This window comes from Mustela lutreola, chromosome 5 (assembly GCF_030435805.1).
Source record: "Mustela lutreola isolate mMusLut2 chromosome 5, mMusLut2.pri, whole genome shotgun sequence".
Classification (NCBI taxonomy): Eukaryota; Metazoa; Chordata; class Mammalia; order Carnivora; family Mustelidae; genus Mustela; species Mustela lutreola.
Window position 1 is genome coordinate 58628431 of NC_081294.1, and position 19406 is coordinate 58647836.

The 19406-nt window shown below is 51.2% G+C and overlaps 1 protein-coding gene across 1 annotated transcript in view; it reads right to left on the reverse strand.

Annotated features, from left to right (window-relative positions):
• SLIT3 (slit guidance ligand 3) overlaps window positions 1–19406 on the reverse strand; it is a 589205-nt gene that overhangs the window by 56981 nt on the left and 512818 nt on the right. Inside the window, exons 17-20 of the mRNA XM_059174255.1 lie at window positions 13229–13372; window positions 12154–12297; window positions 9397–9560; window positions 8189–8321 (exon numbers count right to left, since the gene is read on the reverse strand). Of these exons, the coding sequence (XP_059030238.1) occupies window positions 8189–8321; window positions 9397–9560; window positions 12154–12297; window positions 13229–13372 (585 nt within the window). The remainder of the gene's footprint in view (window positions 1–8188; window positions 8322–9396; window positions 9561–12153; window positions 12298–13228; window positions 13373–19406) is intronic.

Genomic DNA, 19406 nt, shown 5'->3' on the forward strand with positions numbered 1-19406 from the left:
CTCCCTCCGCTGTTCACCCCACAGCAAACTCTCCCTTGGCCTCAGCCCTGCCCCCCGGAATGTCCCATGCTCCTTTTGGAGGGCAAGTCTGGGCACACACATGTCCTCCCCACCCCCCACTCGTTCACTCCAACGGCTGCTCAGAGCTCAGTTCCAGCACTGCCTCACCGACATCATCCCCCACACCCACTGCGGACATGACAGGCTACTCAGTCCAAGCTCTCAGTGCATTTTCTTCACAGCATCGCCCCCCCTCGCTGTGACCTCCACATGCGAGTCTGTGATTAGTGGGGCGGAACCATGTCTGTTTGCTCCCTGTGGCACCCCAGGACGCTGGCTGGCAGCCGTTGAGGCGCAGGAAACATTGTCTGTGTGATGCAAATCCCCGAAGTCTGCAGGGAGAGCTGCATGCGGCCCTGCAGGGCTGAGGGGGGCCCGTGTGGGACCCACTCTAAGGGCACCAGGTCCCTGGCACCCTGGTGTGGCGGCGCAGAAGACATGAAATCAAAAGGCTTCACTTCACAAACACAGAGGTGGCTGTGCGGGAAAGCTCTCTTTGTGCAAAGCCCTTTGTGAAGACTCTGAACTCGAAAAGTTGCCTGCAGCCTGCAGCCCAGGCCCGGAGGGACGTTTTCAGAAGATGCCACGCTTGCCCTGCCGGCCTCGGAACGATCAGAGCCTCTCTAGCGGGTCAACCTTTGTGTCGCTCTGCATTTAAACACTCTGTGTTAGTCCCGGCACCAGCCCACAAGGACGTGCCTGCCTCACATGAAAATCCACACAGAGCTCTGTCGGATGGATGCTCCCCTTCTCTGTTAGGAGTTTGGAGGCGCTGACGGGCGTCACATGAAGAACTCTCAGACCTACTGAATCATGAAGGAGAAGGGCGGCTGCCTTCCAGGAGCCCCCACTCATGGCCAGTGTTTCCACCAGGAGCCTAGGATGATGTTCTTGGCTCTAGCTCAGGAGTCAGGCAGCCCAGGCTCACATCCTGGCTCCACAAGCTAATAGCTGTATGACCCTGGACAACTTACTTAACCTCTTTGAGTGTACATTTCATCTGTAAAATGGGGGGGGGTTTATCATGATCACCACCTTGAAGTGATTATGAGGAGTCTCTGTGGAAAGCTCTTGGAGCAGTGCTCAGCACATTGGTTTTCAGTGTTTTGAACACACTCACACACACACACTCTCTCTCTCCATCCAGTAATACATATGAATATTGGAAAACAGATAATGATCCCCATGCTGCCTATTCTCTATTCTTGTTCCCGAGTAATGTTTCTAAAATGAGAACTGCATCGTGTCACTTTCCTGCTTAAAATTCTTCCTCGGCTCCCTCATCTCCCCTGGGATAAGGAGTTAGCCCTCACCACAGCCTACGGGAACTGCAGATCCTTCTGGAGTTTTCAGGACACACCAGTCTCCTTTCCATTCTATTTGCTCCATCACTGGTCTTCTTGGTCTCTTGACTTTCAGATCTTTCCACATTTGGGTTTTCTCAAAACAGTTTCTTTCTTTCTACTGCTTCCCACGTCCCACCGCCACCACCTTTTCCTGGGAAACACTATTCTCTGTCCTATCTGAAATGCCTAATTTCCTGACTAGCCTTCTTACTTTCCCCCCCATTCTAAGTTTCTGATATCAGGGGTCTCATCTGTCACCTTAGCTGCTGTGCTCCCAGCTCCTGTGACATTATCTGGCACAATAAATTCAGTGAACATGTGACAGCATGAAGAAGGCTCCTCTGAGCCTGTGGCCTGTGCTCCCGCTTCCCTCAGGCCCTCCCACAGATGGCCGTGACTGCCCACTAGCCTAGAAGTATCCCCTACTGAAGCCATCTGCTGAGGGCTTCTCTGTGCCAAGGCTTGTGCCTGGACTCCTAAGTGCTGCTCTGCCCAGAGCCAGCTGCCCTCCAGCTGGCTGCAGGCAATCTCTGTCCCTCTCCTTGGGCCAGATAAAGGCAAGGATATAGCCAGTTGCTCTCTAAAGTGCTCCGGGGAACCGCCCAGCGCGGGTGGGTGGGGGGAGGCGGCAAGTACATGAAGAAAGCAGCAGCTGGCATTATTAGACAAGGCACAGCTGTCAGGATGGCCCCAGTTGGAACCAGATAGGCACCTCTAGCACCATGGCAGGGGTGCTGGGTTTGCCTTCTCCCTGCTGCAATGCAGGTGGCAGGTGATGTTCATGGCATCTCAAGGAGACACATGACTGCCTCCTGCAAATCACCAATGAGCCAGGCCAGGGGAGAGAGCACATGCGGACCCAGGCCTCTGCCCATGGGAGTAGCTGAGTGGCTAAAGGATGGGCCTTGGGGTCGGACCGCCCTGGTCTCATGTCGATGCTCTGCTGCTTCCTGGGAGTGTGATCTCAAGAAATTCTTCAACCTTTGTGGGCCTCAGTGACCTCCTCTGCAAGATGAGAGTAACAATACCTGCCTTGTACGATTCCTGGGAGGATTAAATGAGATCACAAAAGGAAACAATCAACCACCGCAGCGCCTGGCACACAGTACACGCTCGGATTGCTGGCTGTGGCCGATCGCAGCTGGACAGACACATCTTCCCTTGCTTTCCTAAAGGCTGGGGTGGGCAGAAAGGCCTGCACTCCTCCCTATCCCTGCGCATGTACGTCCCTGCCATGCCTCTGTGCTTGTCACTTCCTACATTGCTCTGCCCCTTCTCTAGCACATACCTCCATCACCCTAGACTTGAGCTGCTGGCTGTGCCCCAGACCCCCATCCTCTGACCTTCTGGAGCTAACCAGTGCCAGGCCAGGTCGTCCCCCCTCCTTCTAGCAGCGCATTCTCCTCATCTCCCCCTGCCATACACAGTCTCACAGAGCTGTGTCTCAGCCTGTGCCCTGATGGTTAAGCCCCAAACCCTTTCAAGCCTCCTATCAGTACTGTGGATGTGGGGTTACTGTGAGCCTGCTTCCCCCATGTCCCCAGCCTCCACACCCCAGCAGAAATCCCCTCTTCTCACAATGGTGCCTGGGGGAGATATGTCATCCTTCCCTTCTCCTCTCCTTGGGATGTTAGTGGTGGGACAACAAATCCATGCTCACAGTCCTCACATGAAATCAGTTTGAAAATTTCCTGGATTTTAAGCAGGAGAGGATGGCAGGGGATGGGGGGATGGAGAGGGTATGGTTTGCTGACACTAGATTCTCATTCTCCTCTTTAGCCTTCAGGAAGATGTGGACTCGCAGGTTTGTTTCCAGAATCAGGAAGGTCTGATGTTAATAAACATTCCCTTAAATGCAAGCAAAGAGATTTTTTAGGTTTCAGTTCTTCTGGAATGGCAAGCCTGAATCGATGAGGCTCATGGCCCAGTGAGAACAGAACTCTTCTGAAGCTGACGACAGCCTACCTTTGCAGACTGAATTTGTGTCACCTTCCTTGGGGGGGCAGGGGCTGACACGTCTGCTTCTGCCCTGCTGTCAGTAAGCTTTTGCAGGCTTGCTTCTAAATCAGGACCTTAGTGTCCCCCTCCAGAGGGGGTCTGGATTGCTTGCAGGGTCATGTGTAATTACTTGAATGGTTCTTAAAAGGTGTGGTCTACAGGCTACTGGAGCTCCTCTAGACTTTTTCAGGGCTCTGGGAGACTAGAACTACTTTTTTGATAACAATTAAAACACTGTTTTCCATTTGCATGGGTCAGCGAAGTCGCCTGCACCTCAGTATGAGTCGCAGCTGTGGCACCACGTGGTAACAGGGGGCATTATTCTTCCCCTCTAAGGACATGCAGGTGAGAAAAAAAAACAAACCAGTTTCATTTAATCATGTCGTCTGTGAAGCCACGAAAAATTATTAATTGCACTGAAGATCAACCCTTGAACACACATCTTTTTACTATTCTGCGTGGCAAAATGGGAAACATGCACAAAGCATTTTGGCATTGGTTTTCTGGAGAAAAAGCTGTGGTGTCATGGAGTTACCAGCTCAACTAGCCATTTTTAAACTTATCTTCCATAAAGCATTTCTGCTTTGAAGAATGGCCAGCAAACAGGTCACTCCAGGATGGGTATTTAGTTGGCAATGTGTCAAAAGTAAATACTGGAAGCCTGTCACTTCCAGGAAAACCACTAATAATACTTATTGGCAGTGATAAAATTCAAGCTTGCTTCCAAGTGAAAATTCAAAGTTTAGAAAACTTGTAACTGCCACACTGAGCAGTCTCCCTCCTTTCCTGGGAGGCTTTTCGGAGGGGGTCTGTGGTGATGTTACTGACTATGACTTTCTTGATACTGTGTGATGCAATGTGCCAACCTCAGAAATTTCTGCATAACTCAGTGAACCAGTATCTTCCAAATGACCTGTGCACACTGTTACACGATCATTCACGGGGGAAAGCGCCATTCAAGTAACATAGGACAGAAAGTCCACTGACACAGCTTTGGGTTTCACACAACAACTAGCCTTTACGAAACTACCCCATGTGATATCAAAGAATGTTCACAATTATTTGGAAGGGCTATGAAAATCCTCCCTTTTCCAACCACATGACTACGTGAAGCCAGATTTGCTGCTTGCACTTGACCCAAACCATCATGTTACGACACAGGGAATGCTGAAGTGGTTATAAAAATCCAGTTGCCTGAGGACGTGAACAGACATTTCTGCAAAGAAGACATCCAGATGGCCAACAGACACATGAAGAAGTGCTCCACATCACTCGGCATCAGAGAAATACAAATCAAAACCACAATGAGATACCACCTCACACCAGTCAGAATGGCTAAAATTAACAAGTCAGGAAATGACAGATGCTGGCGAGGATGAGGAGGAAGGGGAACCCTCATACACTGTTGGTGGGAATGCAAGCTGGGGCAACCACTCTGGAGAACAGCATGGAAGTTCCTCAAAAAGTTGAAAATAGAGCTACCCCATGACCCAGCATTTGCACTACTGGGTATTTACCCTAAAGATACAAATGTAGTGATCTGAAGGGGCATGTGCACCTGAATGTTTATAGCAGCAATGTCCACAGTAGCCAAACTATGGAAAGAACCTAGATGTCTATCAACAGATGAATGGATAAAGAAGTAGTATATATACACAATGGAATACTATGTAGCCATCAAAAGAAATGAAATCTTGCCATTTGCGATGATGTGGATGGAACTAGAGGGTGTTATTCTGAGCAAAATAAATTAATCAGAGAAAGACAATTATCATATGATCTCCTTGATATGAGGAAGTTGAGATGCAATGTGGGCGTCTGGGGGTAGAAAAAGAATAAATGAAACAAGATAGGATCGGGAGGGAGACAAATCATAAGAGACTCTTACTGTCACAAAACAAACTGAGGGTTGCCGGTGGGGAGGGGGGTAGGGAGAGGGTGGTGGGGTTATGGACATTGGGGAAGGTATGTGCTATGGTGAGTGCTGTGAACTGTGTAAACCTGGTGATTCACAGACCTGTACTCCTGAGGCTAATAATATGTTATATGTTAGTAAAAAATTTAAAAATTTTAAAAATTAAAAAAAAAAAATCCAGTTGCCTTCTACCACATTTGTAAAAATGTCCCTTTTCTCAATTAAATTTCTTTTGGTTTGTTTTCCACAGAACTTTGCTGTTTATATAAACATGCAATGAGAAATTGTTATTTTTAAATGGATTAATAAGTATATTTAAAAAAAAATCCTTAGTAGTTGTTTCCAATATGGTAAATGTCATAACCACATAAACGGAAGTAAGAGTCCTCATCGGCTTTTGAAAAATACCTAAAGGGGTCCTGAGACCCCCAAATTTAAGAACTTCTGGGGTAGGGGACAAGAGCATGGCATGTGGGATCAGACCAAGCTGCCTTCTGATCCTGACTGGCTGCTTACAGGGGATGAGGCTTAGGGAGTGGCTCTTAGTTCTCAGCACTGAGAGAGAGCTGGGGGATGGCATGCTGACCTCAGGGACTGCTTGAACCTGCCAGGGCGAGAGCCGCAGGTCTCAGGTGGCCCCTCATCCAAGAAGAGAGCAGGCCTGACAGGGAAAAACTCACTTCCCGTCAGTGCGGTACCACCTCGCTGGTGCCTGTGGTAGGAAGCACTCCTCCTCCCTTTGGAGAAATGCTGTGGACCTTTTTTTCTCTGCTTCTCAATGAATTAAACCTAATATTGTTTTGTACATTGGCAGCTCTGCCTGAGACCACTAATGATGCCTAAGGGAGCTGGAAACCAGCACTGGATCCAAACACTGAATCTGGTCCTTGAACCGAAGGCTCCAAGCCACTGCTTTCTGGGCCTGTTGACTTGTACTTTTTCCAGCATCAGTTTCCCTGCACCCCTTCCTCAGAAACCCTCCCCAGATCCTCCTACTTCCTTCCCTCCAGGAAATAGTCTGCGCTCAGAGGTGAAGGCCGCCATCTTGGGTGTGCTTTGGAAACCAGCCTGGCCGAGGGGGCTGCCATCATTTCCAAAGCAGGAAGCTGTGTTTCCCCAAGCCCAGGAGTTGAGTTTATCATTACAGCCAATTATCTTTGTTATTTGCATCTCTATTTCATGAGCTTTGGGGAAAAGCATCCACAGGCCTGTTTTCATGGCATTCTTTTCCTCTTTGGCATGTGTCACTTGGCACTCAGTTGGCCTAGGAAGGAGGCGAGTCCCTGGGTCATTTCTGCGGCCCCCACCCCACAGCACTGGGGGAGGGACGGGGTCTGGGGCTGGCGGCACTACATGGTGGTGCTCGTGCTGACCTCTAGCAGCACAACCAGAGCCTGAACGCAGGGTTGTTGTGGATGTTTCAGTGACTGTCAAGAACTAGAGATCTTCCTCCCTCCCCATCTCTCTCTCTTTTCTTTCTTTCCTCCCTCCCTGCCCGCACCCATCCTATCCTTCCCTTCCCCTTCCCCCTTCCCCCTTCCCTTTCCTTTCCTTTCCTGGCATGAGCAGCCCAGGTCACCGTCTCCCTGAGTGTTGGGAGATGTCGGGAGCCACAATGCACATCGAGGCATTGACCTGCTATCCTATGTCACTGTCCTACTCTGGATCCCCCGGGGAAGCACAGGCAGAGCCAATCACAGAACAGTCCCTGCTGGTGTCCGGGTCACTTCTGCCACTTGTGTCCGAGGGCAGGGTGCATGCTAAGCTGCCTTAGAAGAAGGGGCATGTCCGGGGTCTGGGACATGGTGTGCACTTGTGATATGGGTGGGGAGTGGCAGGCAAGTGTGTCTTCCTGCGCTGGCACTCTGGGTCCTGGTCACACCTGACCTGGCTCTGCCATAACCCATAGCAGCTGCCGTGGGGCATGTGGGGCGCCCCTCCCCCCCACTGCCCTGGCCCTTCGGGCTTCATCTCCATAGGGAAGCTTTCTCTGATTCTCTGATCTCCACACCCAAAGGAAGTGTCTTTCCTCTAGGATGTCACAGTGACCTTGTCCTCTCTTTTGTGGCACCGTGATAGCTGTCACCTCGCACACGCTGCTGAGATGGCTGAGCATACGTCAACCTTCCACAGTGAAGTGGGGGTCCCACATGGGTGGGGGTCTCCCCAGTGTGAGCAGAGGACACACCAGGCTCTCAACAGACAGGTGCTGAGTGAATGAGTGGCCAAATGGAAGCCGGAACATGGCGTGTGCGGTCTGGGCTCCTGGCCACTTGAGAGACACCTCCCTGCCTCCAGACCGGCTGAGCTCTCCACGGGGCGGAAAGACAGCTTCCTCCACAACGTGAAGAGTGCTTCAGGAAGGGAATGAGACCTCTTTTGTGTAAGTGGGAGTTTCCGGGGCAGGAACAGCCCCGAGCAATTCATGTGGGGAGCTCGGGCTGTGGAGTCAGATGGCTCCTGGGTGGAGCACGAGCAAGACCCAGGGCTAAGATCTCATCTGTGACGTGGGGGGCTGTAAGGGGGGCACGGATCATGTTGGTAGAAGTGCTCTGGAAGCCACAGTGCCTGCTGGGCAATGTTCTTACTATTAACCCCGGGCTGTTTCTGGTGTCAGGCTGAGACTGCTGGGGAACCTGGAAGGTAGAGCGCAGAGCAGGTGTTTTGGGGTGATCTAGAAAACAAGACGGTAACCTTCTCAGGGCCTGATGGTTGTCACCTGTCAGGCAGGGGCACTGGGGAGGAGGCTCTGAGGCCACTGTGCTGGGGTCCCCTCAAGGAAGGGCACCCCAGGCAGTCATGCCGGAGACCTTAGAGATGGAGTACGGTGAATGCTGGCGGTGGTGGGATTCGAGGTGGGGGTACTTACAGTTCGGTCACGTCTTTGGGAATGCCTTTGGGGAGGGCGTGCAGTCCCCTGTTGCTGCAGCGAACCACTGTCTCCACGCAGGCGCACTGCTCCGGGCAGTGTGGGCCCAGCTGGCAGCTGCTCTCGTCATTGCCTGTGGAGGATCCTAGCATGAGCACGGGGTACACTAACTTCTCGTGGGGGGGGGGGTGAGCAAGGCCAGGCGCCAAGGACCAAGCCGTCTTCAGGAAAGGGAAGCCCTCCACTCGGAGCCCAAACCAGAAATAAGAAGCCTTGCTAATCTCCATGGGCAAAGGGGAAAGAACGTATGCCTGGGTTGGGGAAAAGGGCACCCTCTGCTGCCACACTCAACGTTACCTGAAGACTTTAAAAACTTGATTAACCAGAGAATTAGATAGGGAAGAGGTTACCGAATCAGGGATAAGCCAAATTGACTGAAGGAGCTGCCCAGGGTAGGTGGACAGTCCTGTCTACTACCTCTTTCTCCTCCCTTTCTCCACTCCTTCCAAGGACACAGTCCCTCTGGGGTGGTGAATGTGTCCCCAGCCCCCATTATACCTTAACCTTAGTTAATCTACTAACCAGTTAATTTGTCTTTAGATAAGCTATAGCTGACCAAGTACAAATTGTGCTGGCTTGAATTTATGTTAATATGCCCTTGGGAATCCTGGCACTCAAAGCCTTGGACCTCCAGGTATTCTAACCCCCCCCTCCCACCCAGCCAGTGACAGAAATTTCCCAGGAGCTCCTCTTGAAGTCTGTTTCTCAGGGTATATGAGCCTCATGACACAGACCGGAGAACTGAGGGCCAGGGCTCTCATGCACAGTTGTGTAGGTTGCGTACTACACTAGGGTGCCTCATCATCTATTGGGCTGTGGATGAGATAGATTAAGACATTAGTACAAGAGTATTCTTATAGCCATAAAGTGTCTTGTTTTAAAAAATCAGTGTACTATGATAATTTTCTGACAAAAGTAAAGAGACCCCTTTTAGAAAGAGACCCTTTTTCTTAATTTGCATGAGGGAGCCATATGGCTAGCCCCATCCCTGCAGAGCTCTTCAAAGCCACAGCTGCATGCCAGAGGGTGCCAGAATCGTGTCAGATCTCAGGGGGTCCTGACTGTTAAGTTCCCTGCTGCATCTCTCTTCTCTTATATGCTTCCTGGCTTCTCAGGTACTGCTCTTCTGCCCTGCCCAGCCTCCTCACCTTCACAGGTAAAGTCCTGGATGGCCACATCCTGGATGGGGATCTCCTTGAGGAAGAATGGCTTTTGGCACCGGGGGTTCCCGCTCACGACCCGCCGCTTCCTCAACCATTTGCCAAGCCAGGCCAGGTGGCAGTTGCAGTTGAAAGGGTTGGACAGGAGGTTTCTGGGAAGAAAGAAGGGGCCTCTCTGAGTGGTTAGGACCCACTCTTCTACCGTGGAAGCTGATCTTGGGATCCAGGGCTGCAATCCTGGAGCCCAGCTCTCCAGGGAGGCCTGCTCTGGGTTCCGGGGAAGGAGGGAGGAGGTCCGGGAAAGGAAATGCAGACTCTCTTCTAGAATCCTGAGGCGATCTTTGCAAGGCTCTCGCTCTGGACCTCTGAGGACGACAGGACCGTGGTCTCCTGCCACACCCTCCCTTCTCCGCTGAGCTCCAGCTGTGGACTGTCTTTAGCCCCTCAGCACATTCTCTTACACTTAGCGCCCCCACCGGCGCTGGTCCCCCGCCTGGCATGACTCTCTCTACTGTCTGCCTGGCTGCCTCCTTGCTCTCCTCCTTCAGTCCTGGCTTACACGGAAATGAGGCGTTGCATCTGCCCCATGTGGCTGGCACAGCGCCCACAGAGCGCATACTGGCCTCCCTCCTTAGACTCTCGGCTCCCCCAGTGTGGGCATCAGACCTGTCTGTCCATCCTGTGTTGCCGGGGTCCTGCCCGGTACTAGCACGGCCACTGTGTATGTATCTGGGGAATGCGGTGACTGGCTTGGTGGAGGGCCAAGAGGAGAGCAGCTGTGGGCGGGTGAGTGTTGCTAGAGGACTGGGACTAGGCTCAGCACTCCATGAGCCTGAGGATGGACGGGGCATTATTCTCATCTCACGCAGGAAGGAAGGAAGGCTTAGGGAGGTTACCTAAGAGGCCAGAGAGCCCTGAGTGGCTATGGTAAGACAGGACAAATTAAGAGCTTGGCAGTCAGACAGCCTGAGTTTGAATTCTGACACTGATGTGCTCCAGCTGTGCCAAGTCAGGCAAGTTTCTTCTCGTGTCAAAGCTGGTTCCCCTGATGTGTTGTGACTCTACCTCTCTGGGCATCTTGTGTGTCTCTGGATTCTCAGTGCGGAGACACACAGGAGGGGTGAAAAGTGGGCTCAAATAAACCAACCTGCTGGTGCCAGTTCCTAGCCCCCTGCCCCACCCCCGTCTTGCTGTCATTCATTCATTCCATTCATGCCCTCATTCTCCAGGTATATGATGGGCACTCAGTGCCAGGCACACATACAGGCATGGTGGACATAGCAGTGCACAGAAGAGCCGCACATCCCTGTCCTTCTGGAACTCCCATTCCAGCTGATGGGAGGTGGACAGCACGGATCAGCAAGGCAAAGGTTGGTTGTATGGTCAACTAAGAAATGGTCCACGCTGCAGAGGTCAGCACAGCTGGGCTGAGGAGCTGGAGGGGATGGCACGGGGGCAGAATAGGGTGAGGTAACCTTGAGCAAAGACTGGAAGGAGGCCAGGGGAAGGCGCTTCCAGGTAGTGGGAGTGGATCTAGGGCATGGGGGCCAGTGAGGAGACTTGTGGGGGCGGCGCTGGCCTGGAGGGAGGTTAGGAGGGACCAGATGGTGTGGGTCCTTCAGGACATTTATAATTTGGCTTTTATTCCCAGTGAGGTGGGATACAGGAATAAGAAGCAGCAATAGGAGATGCAACCAAAAGCCTTCTCTTCTATCTTTCAAAGAGTCACTGGGAAGGAGAGAGAGAAGGATGAACCAGCAACTAAGGTTAATGCAGCCTGTGGAAATACTATGTGCAATCATAAATGCTGAGTAGTGTCTATATGTCAGACCTCTCCTGTCCATTTTACAACTACAGATTCAATCCTCATAACAATCATACTAACAGATTCAATCCTCATAACAATCCTATGAGATGGATTACACAGAAGGAACAATTGAAACACACAGAGAGGAAGTAACTCTTCTAAGGCCACACAGCTAGTAAGAGATAAAGCCAGGGTTTGAACCCAGGAAATTTGCTCTAGATCCCATCACTTTACTATTCTAAAGCCCGCTTTGCCAATACAGTGAATTATCTGGGCAGGAGCACTCGTTTAGGTGTCCAGAAGGCTAGATTCTAATTCTGGTTCTGACACACATTTAAGCAGCCAGTGACATCATTTAAAACCCTGTCAGACCATGTCACCGGCCTGCTTAAAACTTGCAGTGGCTTCCTGACATGCTTTAGATGGAGACCAAAATAGTCCACGGCAAGCCTGTAACCTGGCCCTAGCCTCCCTCCTGCCTTGCCTCATACCTCATCCTCCCTTACTCTGTGCTATAACCATGTTGGACCATGCTCTGTCTCGTACATCTGCTCTGCAGTGATCCACCACAGGGCCTCTGCACATGTTCTTCTGATAGAAAGAAATGCACTTCCCATTCTGTTGAACAACCTAACACCCACTCACCTTCCAGAACACGACTCCAGTGTTCTTTGACAAAGTCTATGTTGGGTTTTGCTATTACTGTGGACCTCTGTTCTGTGATCATTCACTATGCTATAAGCTCCAGCAAGGAGGGACCATGTCTGTGAATCCTCAGCACCAAATGGTGCCTGGCACACGGAGGGAGCCCAGCAAATGGTTATTAAGTTGACAAATGGGTAGGTGACCTTGGCCAAACATAGCAGGGAGCTGCCAGGGGAGAGGTGTGCAGGAGAGGAGCCCAGAGTCAGTGTGCAGTGCAGGTACAGGGGACTTACATGGTAGACAGGGAGACAAGGGTGGTGAAGGCGCCAGGGGTGATGGTGGTGATCCGATTGTCATAGAGGGACAGCAGCCTCACTGAACTCAGGCCAGCAAACGTGTCATTGCTCACACAGTTGATCAGGTTACTCCTCAGCATCCTGCAAAGAGAGGGGTAGGGATGAGGGAACACAGGCATGATCTTCTCCCCATCGAGCCACAGGGTGTGTGTGTGTGTAGGTGGGATGCTTTCCCCAACTGCAGGCCCAGACCAGTCGCGATGCTGAGGCTTGTTCTGTGATAGCAGGGTGTGGGGTCCCGCTGCAGCCCCCCATGAATGTGTGCGTACACTCTTGCCTGTGAGTGCTTTACGTAAATGTGCATGTCATGAGTGCATACATGTGCACATGTATGTTGTGTGGTGGTCAGTGTCTGCCTGTATATTTCTGTGAGGAGAAAGGAGAATCAAGGTGCGGCTGGGGAGGACGCCTGGGTGGCTTAGTAGGTTAAGCCTCTGCCTTTGGCTCAGGTCATGATCCCAGGGTCCTGGGATGGAGCCCCACATCGGGCTCTCTGCTCAGCAGGGAGCCTGCTTCCCCCCAACCCCCGCCTGCCTCTCTGCCTACTTGTGATCTCTGTCAAATAAATAAATAAAATCTTTTTTAATAAAAAGGGTGTGGCTGTGGGCCATCAGCTTGTGTGTGTGTGTGCTTGTGTGCACACGCTTGTTTGTGTCTGTGCTTATCTGCATGCTGCTTGTGAGTGTGTCACATTTAGGCATATGTGTCTGTGTCTAAGTGGGTAAGTGTGTGTGTGCCTCTCTCAGCACATTTCTGGCATGAATCTGTCTATGTGCACACCTCAAGGCAAGGACTTTTTGGGGTGTGTGGGCTGGGGAGCCGAACATGCTAAATTCTTGCCCATCAAGGGCTGGCAAATATCCAGCGCCTCTCTGGTTCCAGGAAGGGAGGGGCTCAGCTTGTCGGGACAGGACCCAGGCCCAGGGGCTGCCCGCCCCAGCCTCAGAGTCCCCCACCGGTCCCTTGCCCTCCCATCTCCTTGCAAGCCTTGGCCCAGGCTCCAGGCGCTCACAGAGTCTTGAGGCTGCTGAGTCCCTGGAACATGCGCCCGTGTAGCGTTTCCAGCTGGTTCCCGGTCAGCATCAGTTCCTGCACACCGGCCGCTCCATCGAAGGCACCCTCTCTCACCTCTTTGATCTTATTGTTACTCAGGTTTCTAGAAAGAGGGGATAGAGTGGGTCAGGATGCAGGGAGGGAATCACGGGCCCTGCAGTCAGAGGGGACCCTCAGGTGCCCCTGGACTGAGAACTGGATGGTGGGGCTCTCTGATGTCTGGTCTACAGCACCTGTGGCTGTGGAGGGACCCCAGTCCTGCACGGTTGGAGCTTGCATGTCAAACAGGTCGCATGCAGCCGTAAGTCTTTTCAGGGTGATCCTTTTTTCTAAAGCTCGGGGATGAGCACATTTAAGAGGATGAGTCTCAAGCTGATTTTCTCCTTTCATCAGAAACTCTCGCCTAGCAGTGCTTCTCAAGTGGAAGGCAGGAAAAAAATATAAAATGTGCCCTCTGCGGGGGTGGGATGTTTGTAGAGCTTCTAGCTTCTAGCTCTACAGTTGAGATCCTTCATATAAATGGACACTTTCTAGTTACTACTTTCTGAGTACTTATCACGCAATGGGTTCCATGTGAGGGGTCTGGCCCACAGAATCACGTCAAACCCTTCAAACAACACCTATCAGAAGAGTATTATGTGTATTATCATTGCTTCATTTTATGATGAGGTGACTGAGGTTCAGAGAGTTTAAGTAACTTGCTTGGTGTCACACAGCTCATAGAACTGGAGTTGAGGCCAGGCTTTCTGGTGCATCAAAAGTCCGCCAGGGGGCGCCCTCTTTCCTAAGTAAATATTCCTTTGGTTGTGTGGATACACGGTACCCTTCTGTTACTGCTTTGTGGGATTCAGGGCTTGGGATATTGTATTTTCTAACAGCATGGTCTCACCAAGACATGGGGCCATCCTTTCCAAGTCTGCCCGAGCTCTGAGGAGGCCTCTCCCCTCATGCCTGATCACCACACGTCAGGCCTCTTGTGAACTCCTGCAGGGTCCCCAGGGCTGCGCGTTCCCCAGGGCGCTCCTTGGCAAGGGGCCTCCGTGGACCACCCAAACGGTCGGGCCTGAAATGCATCCCAGGCGGGACGGATGGAGTGGAGAGCGATGGTGTTTACACAAACTGGAGGAAGAATCCAGTCTCGGGAGCAAAGAGCCTGTACATGCCTTGCACAAGCAATAGTGTTCTGTGAATGGTGAAATCTGGTGGTGTAGACGGAGCCTGCTAACCCTCTAAGCACACTGAGGATGTCAGGACCCAGGGCTCACCAGAGATGGATAGGCTGGCCCACGGTCGTGCTGGGAATGAGAGAGGTGAGGACGCGGCTCCAGGTCACGGTCCATGTCCCCACCCCACAGAGCCCCTGGTGCTTTTGCTTCCCTCACGCACCGGTGCGCAGCTCTGGGCTCACCCACGGCAATCCCAGGGGGTGAGGCCTCCCTCGGGAACTGGCTCAGAGCCAGTGACTGGACCAGGAACCCATGAGCTCGACACCAGCTTGTTGCCTCCTTCCCAGACAGGGTACGGCCTGCAAGGCAATGGCAGTGCCCACGCCTGTGTGCAGGTACAGAGGAAACAGCTGGAGCTCCGTCGGCACCCTCAGCGCTCCTGTCTGGCCCTGCTCCCCTCTGTGCTCTGTCCTGCTGAGGAAACAAGAGCAGTACTCCTCAGTGCCCACCCCCCAGGTCTGAGAGGGGTGGGAGACTCTCTCACTGGACTTCTGCCTCCCCTCCCCCCCACTTCCTGGCTGTCCTTAAACTCAGCCTTTTCTTTTCTTTTCTTTCTTTCTTTTTTTTTTTTTTCTTTTTAAAAAATAAATCCTGGTAGTCCTGGTCTGGGAATAACCCAGGAATGAAGGTAGCGCACAGGGGAGACTGCAAATTACCCCCAAATTAGACACAAGAGGAGAGATAAAGGCTCCCCCAGTAGCTGTAACTCATACGAACGCCGGAGGAGAAGGATTTTGCTCCAGAGAGTTAGGCTCCGTGGGGAATTAAAGTCCACAGGACGGGCAATGAAGATGAGTTAAAGCAACCATGAAGGGGGAGCATTCCCATTTCCTGACATCTGTTTCTTCAAATGAGCAAAATTAACATCACATTACTGTAAGGTTTGTGAATTGGATTTCCTCAGGCTGGGAGAATGGAAAACATACGGAGAACAAAAAGGGAGGGGATAGAATTTTCTAGAAGACCAGGCTGTGGCTGGCTCTCCATTCATCAAAGCGCTGCTCAAAACTACAGGCAGCTTGGGGCAAGCACGCCACACACAAAACGAGAGCATCCGGCTTCTGTAGGAATTCTATCTTACTCTCAGAGTACTATCTTCCTGAAGACACCCAGATCCCAGGGACCACAAAATGTGAAGCCAGGACCACTCGGGCTGGTGGCCTTTCCTCAGTTTCATATCTATGAACACACCGGAAAGAATACAGTTTCATCTTGGCTTTGCCTCTGATGAGGATGGAATCTTACATTGAAAGGGCCCAGCCTTGGAGACTCCCACGTAGGTTCAGGAGAAAGTTCAGAAGGGCAGTGTCCTGATAAACCCAGTGTGTCCCCACTGCCTCTGCTGGCTGTCCTGAGAAACAATGAGGCCCCTGCAGGCTGGGGATTTGTCTGGCTTCCCCTGGAAAGCCCGAGTTTGAGAAGGCAAGCCTGGGCCTCTTCTAGCCCATGGCTTGTAAGACAGCCCATGCACTCTGGCAGCAGGGAGGCATCTGTAATCCTGTTTCAAGCCCAGTCCCAGAAGAAAGGGTAGTAGGGAGAGAGCTAAGTGGATTTTGTTCTAGAAACTGAGGATACTGGGTCATCCTGGAGCACACACTCTGCATGCTGTCAGGGCAAGGGAGATCCTGTCTACCCTTTTGATGAACGTCTCCCCGGCCAAGGTGGAAATTCTATTTCAAGCTGGGGTTGAAAGCTCAAATGTCCATAGGGCCCAGGCTGGTGACTTAATGCAGGAAGCAGGTCCAGGGGGATAGCCAGTCCACAAGCCCAGTGACCAAAAAAGCACTTGTCCTTACTTAGTGGGGCAGCTGCTCCTCATTTTAACTCAGCTGGAGACATTTGGCCCTGTTCTGCTAGGTCTTCTGCTTTTCTGAGAGATCCCAGAAATTTGGATTTTTTTTTTTTTCCCGTGAACACTCCTGATTTTTAAAGGTGGGCAACAAATTCTTACTAAAAACACAACTACTGCCAACAAATGTGCCTGCATGTACCTGATTTTGGCTAGAGGGCTGCCGGGTTTCTGCCTGTGGCTGAGATCCTCCTTCCGTGTAAGGACTGACCTAGAAGTCTGCCTGAGAGGCCGTGACCACAGTCTGAATGTGACGTCATTTGAAAAAAGTCGTCCCAATAATCCTTTTGGGTAATGGCTTATATATTTTTTCTTTGGCAGGGTGGAGGGAGGACATCCCTTAGTACACATGATATTCTTGGAGATCTCATTGTTCCAACAAGACACGTCACAGTCCTTGAGGAAGCTCAGCAGACTTGGCTTTAACCTTACTCTGAGCCAGCTGGCCCACTACCTCTATAGGGATGTGGGGACAGCGACGGGTCCCAGTTAAGACCTTTTACTTAACAAAAAGAGCTGCCATCAGGTTATTTTAAATACGTGGTTGCAGCCGGTGGCCTTTGGGACCAGATCTGTTCCTTCGGCACTTGCCTGGTTGGCTAGTGCAATGAATATGAACTTATGCCCACACATGTGCACACACACGGGAGTACTGCCTTCAGATACTGCACGCATTCCCCAGCCCATCGGCACTGTTACCACTCCTGGCTCCGCTGCTTGACTTTTAACCTTGGATAAGTTATTTAACTTTCTGTGTTTCAGCTTCCTTATTTGTAAAATGAAACAATCTCAAAGCTTTTTTGTTTTTCTTGCGAAGAGTTACATGAATTAATATCAGTATAGTCTGGCACGGAGTGAAGCGTCTCGTAACTGTTAGTGTTTATCTATTTCTATTACTATTATTATTGCCATGCACCGAGTTCCTTTCCACATCTGTGCTACACTCTGGCTCTTGGAAGTATCTGAACTTGCAACTCCTGTTTTAAATATATAGCTAGCCACCCTGGTCACTCAACCCAGATGTACTCCTCTGTCTTCCTGCACCTTACCATCCCAGGTCCAAGGTCAGAGGCACGTCTTTCAACAACCTCTTCACACTTATTTCTGATCCTCATCATAACTTACAAGGAAGGTAGATTTCTTTCTACCATGCACAACTGTAACTAAGGCTCAGCAAGGTTAAGGGTATTCCTGGGGTGACACAGCAGGAGGGAGATTAAGCTGAACTCAGAACAAATGCAGGTTAGGCCTGCACCTGGATTTCTGGCTGCTACGGGGAATGTCTGGCAGCCCAAACCTTCGAGTTCCAGCACAGCAAACAGTGGGACAAATGCAGCGACCTTTGCTTCTTTCGGCGAGAACCGGGTCTGTGTTTTGCCGCAGTCCCCACCACTCTCTTGTGGCTTGGATGCTGAGGCTGGGAGTTGGGGGTCGCTGAGCATCGTGTTCGTGTGCATCGATGCACAGAAATAGTTCTCTATTCTCCCATCCATGTCACAAGGGGGAAGACAAGAGAGAGATTCCAAGTGTGTGAATCTCATCTCACACGGGAGGTTAATGTCTCTCCAAGGAAGCAAAGACTACTTCATCCTGTTTACTATATCGTTGTGTACTTGGGCAGCCTCACTCATTTTAATACCTGCCTTCTAGGCAGGGCAGTTTCTCTGCTGAGGTTTAAAACAGTACACCTTTCTCAGGTTTGAATGAAACACGACATTTCCTTGCAGGAGATGGAGGATATCTGTGCTGGGCCTCCGAAGCTTGACCCTACAGACAACCACAGTCCTCACCAGGACCTACATGTGTCCTTCTCTCCTCTTTGCCTTCAGAGTGCTCCTCTCCTGCTCGCAGTTGCAGAGCAATCACTGAGGCCACAGCAAAGGCGGTGGCTGTGGGCGGGGAGGTAGGGAGGTGCAGCACAGGGCAGGGGAAGGCCTTTCTCCTTCTGGTCTGCAGGAGGCTGACGGGTCGAAGAGTAGAGCACATGAAAAAGGTTTATCATCAGTTCTCATTATTCACGTAGTTATAGTCTGAAAAGTCCTGGGAAAACTGAATTAGGGAATGCCAAACCACAGCTCCTAGGAGAAATGCAAGGTTATGTTCCTGTGAGCCTCTGCTCACAACACTGTCATCCGCTGATCAGTACATAACCTTGCCTGACAGGTGCTTCTGCTTGTCGACATCTTATTTTATACATGTGGCTGATTTACTGACATTGCGCTCACGGCCCATAGCACCAGTCCTTGTGTCTGAACAAAGCTAAGTAATGCACGTGTTTTCTCCACGAGGTCGATCACGACCTTCCTATGCTTTGGAAGGCTAGATGCCGCAGTATGTGTCCAAATCATCAACAAAAACGCATAAACATGCAAAAAGATGTTGCACCAAATATGCTGTGAAAAGCACACTAGTTTACAGTCTGAGAGCTGAAACAAGAAATCAGAGCACGGCCTTGTTCGGTATCAGCTGAGAACAGGCATGCAGGACAACTCAAACTCCCCACTGTTTTGTCCATGTCTACAAATGAGCACAAAAGCACCATGACTATTGATTCTGAGATGACAAAGAAGTTTCAGCGAGTAAGTGAATTAGCAACTATGGGATTTGTGAATGATGAGGCTTGATTTGTATTTCCTTTGTTCCAGAGGCAAACCCAATGCTGGGGCCAGGAGGTGTGGAATCTGGGGTGGGAACAGGGAGAGGGGCCGAGGAGAAGGGAATCAGAGGGTAGAGAGCTTGCACGGGTACCTCCACGAGGATCCCTGGGAAGGGAAGATGAGCGGAAGCAAGCCTCACTGGACACTGCTGTGATTACGGATGAACCCCAGTGTGAGTGCCAGCCCCGGCGTTTATTGGCATGTGGTTTTAAAGAAGCCCTGCCAGCTACATCCCCCATACAAAGGGCAATGTGAGGCCAGCACTGGGCAGGTGTACAAGGATGACATGAGATGATGTGCATGAGGCAGGGAATGTGGCCTCTGGCCCGGGACAAATGCTCCCTTAGCTCAGCCACAGGATTCTTGTTTGGCCCAAACTCGGAGGCAGAGAGAGGGTTATGTGGA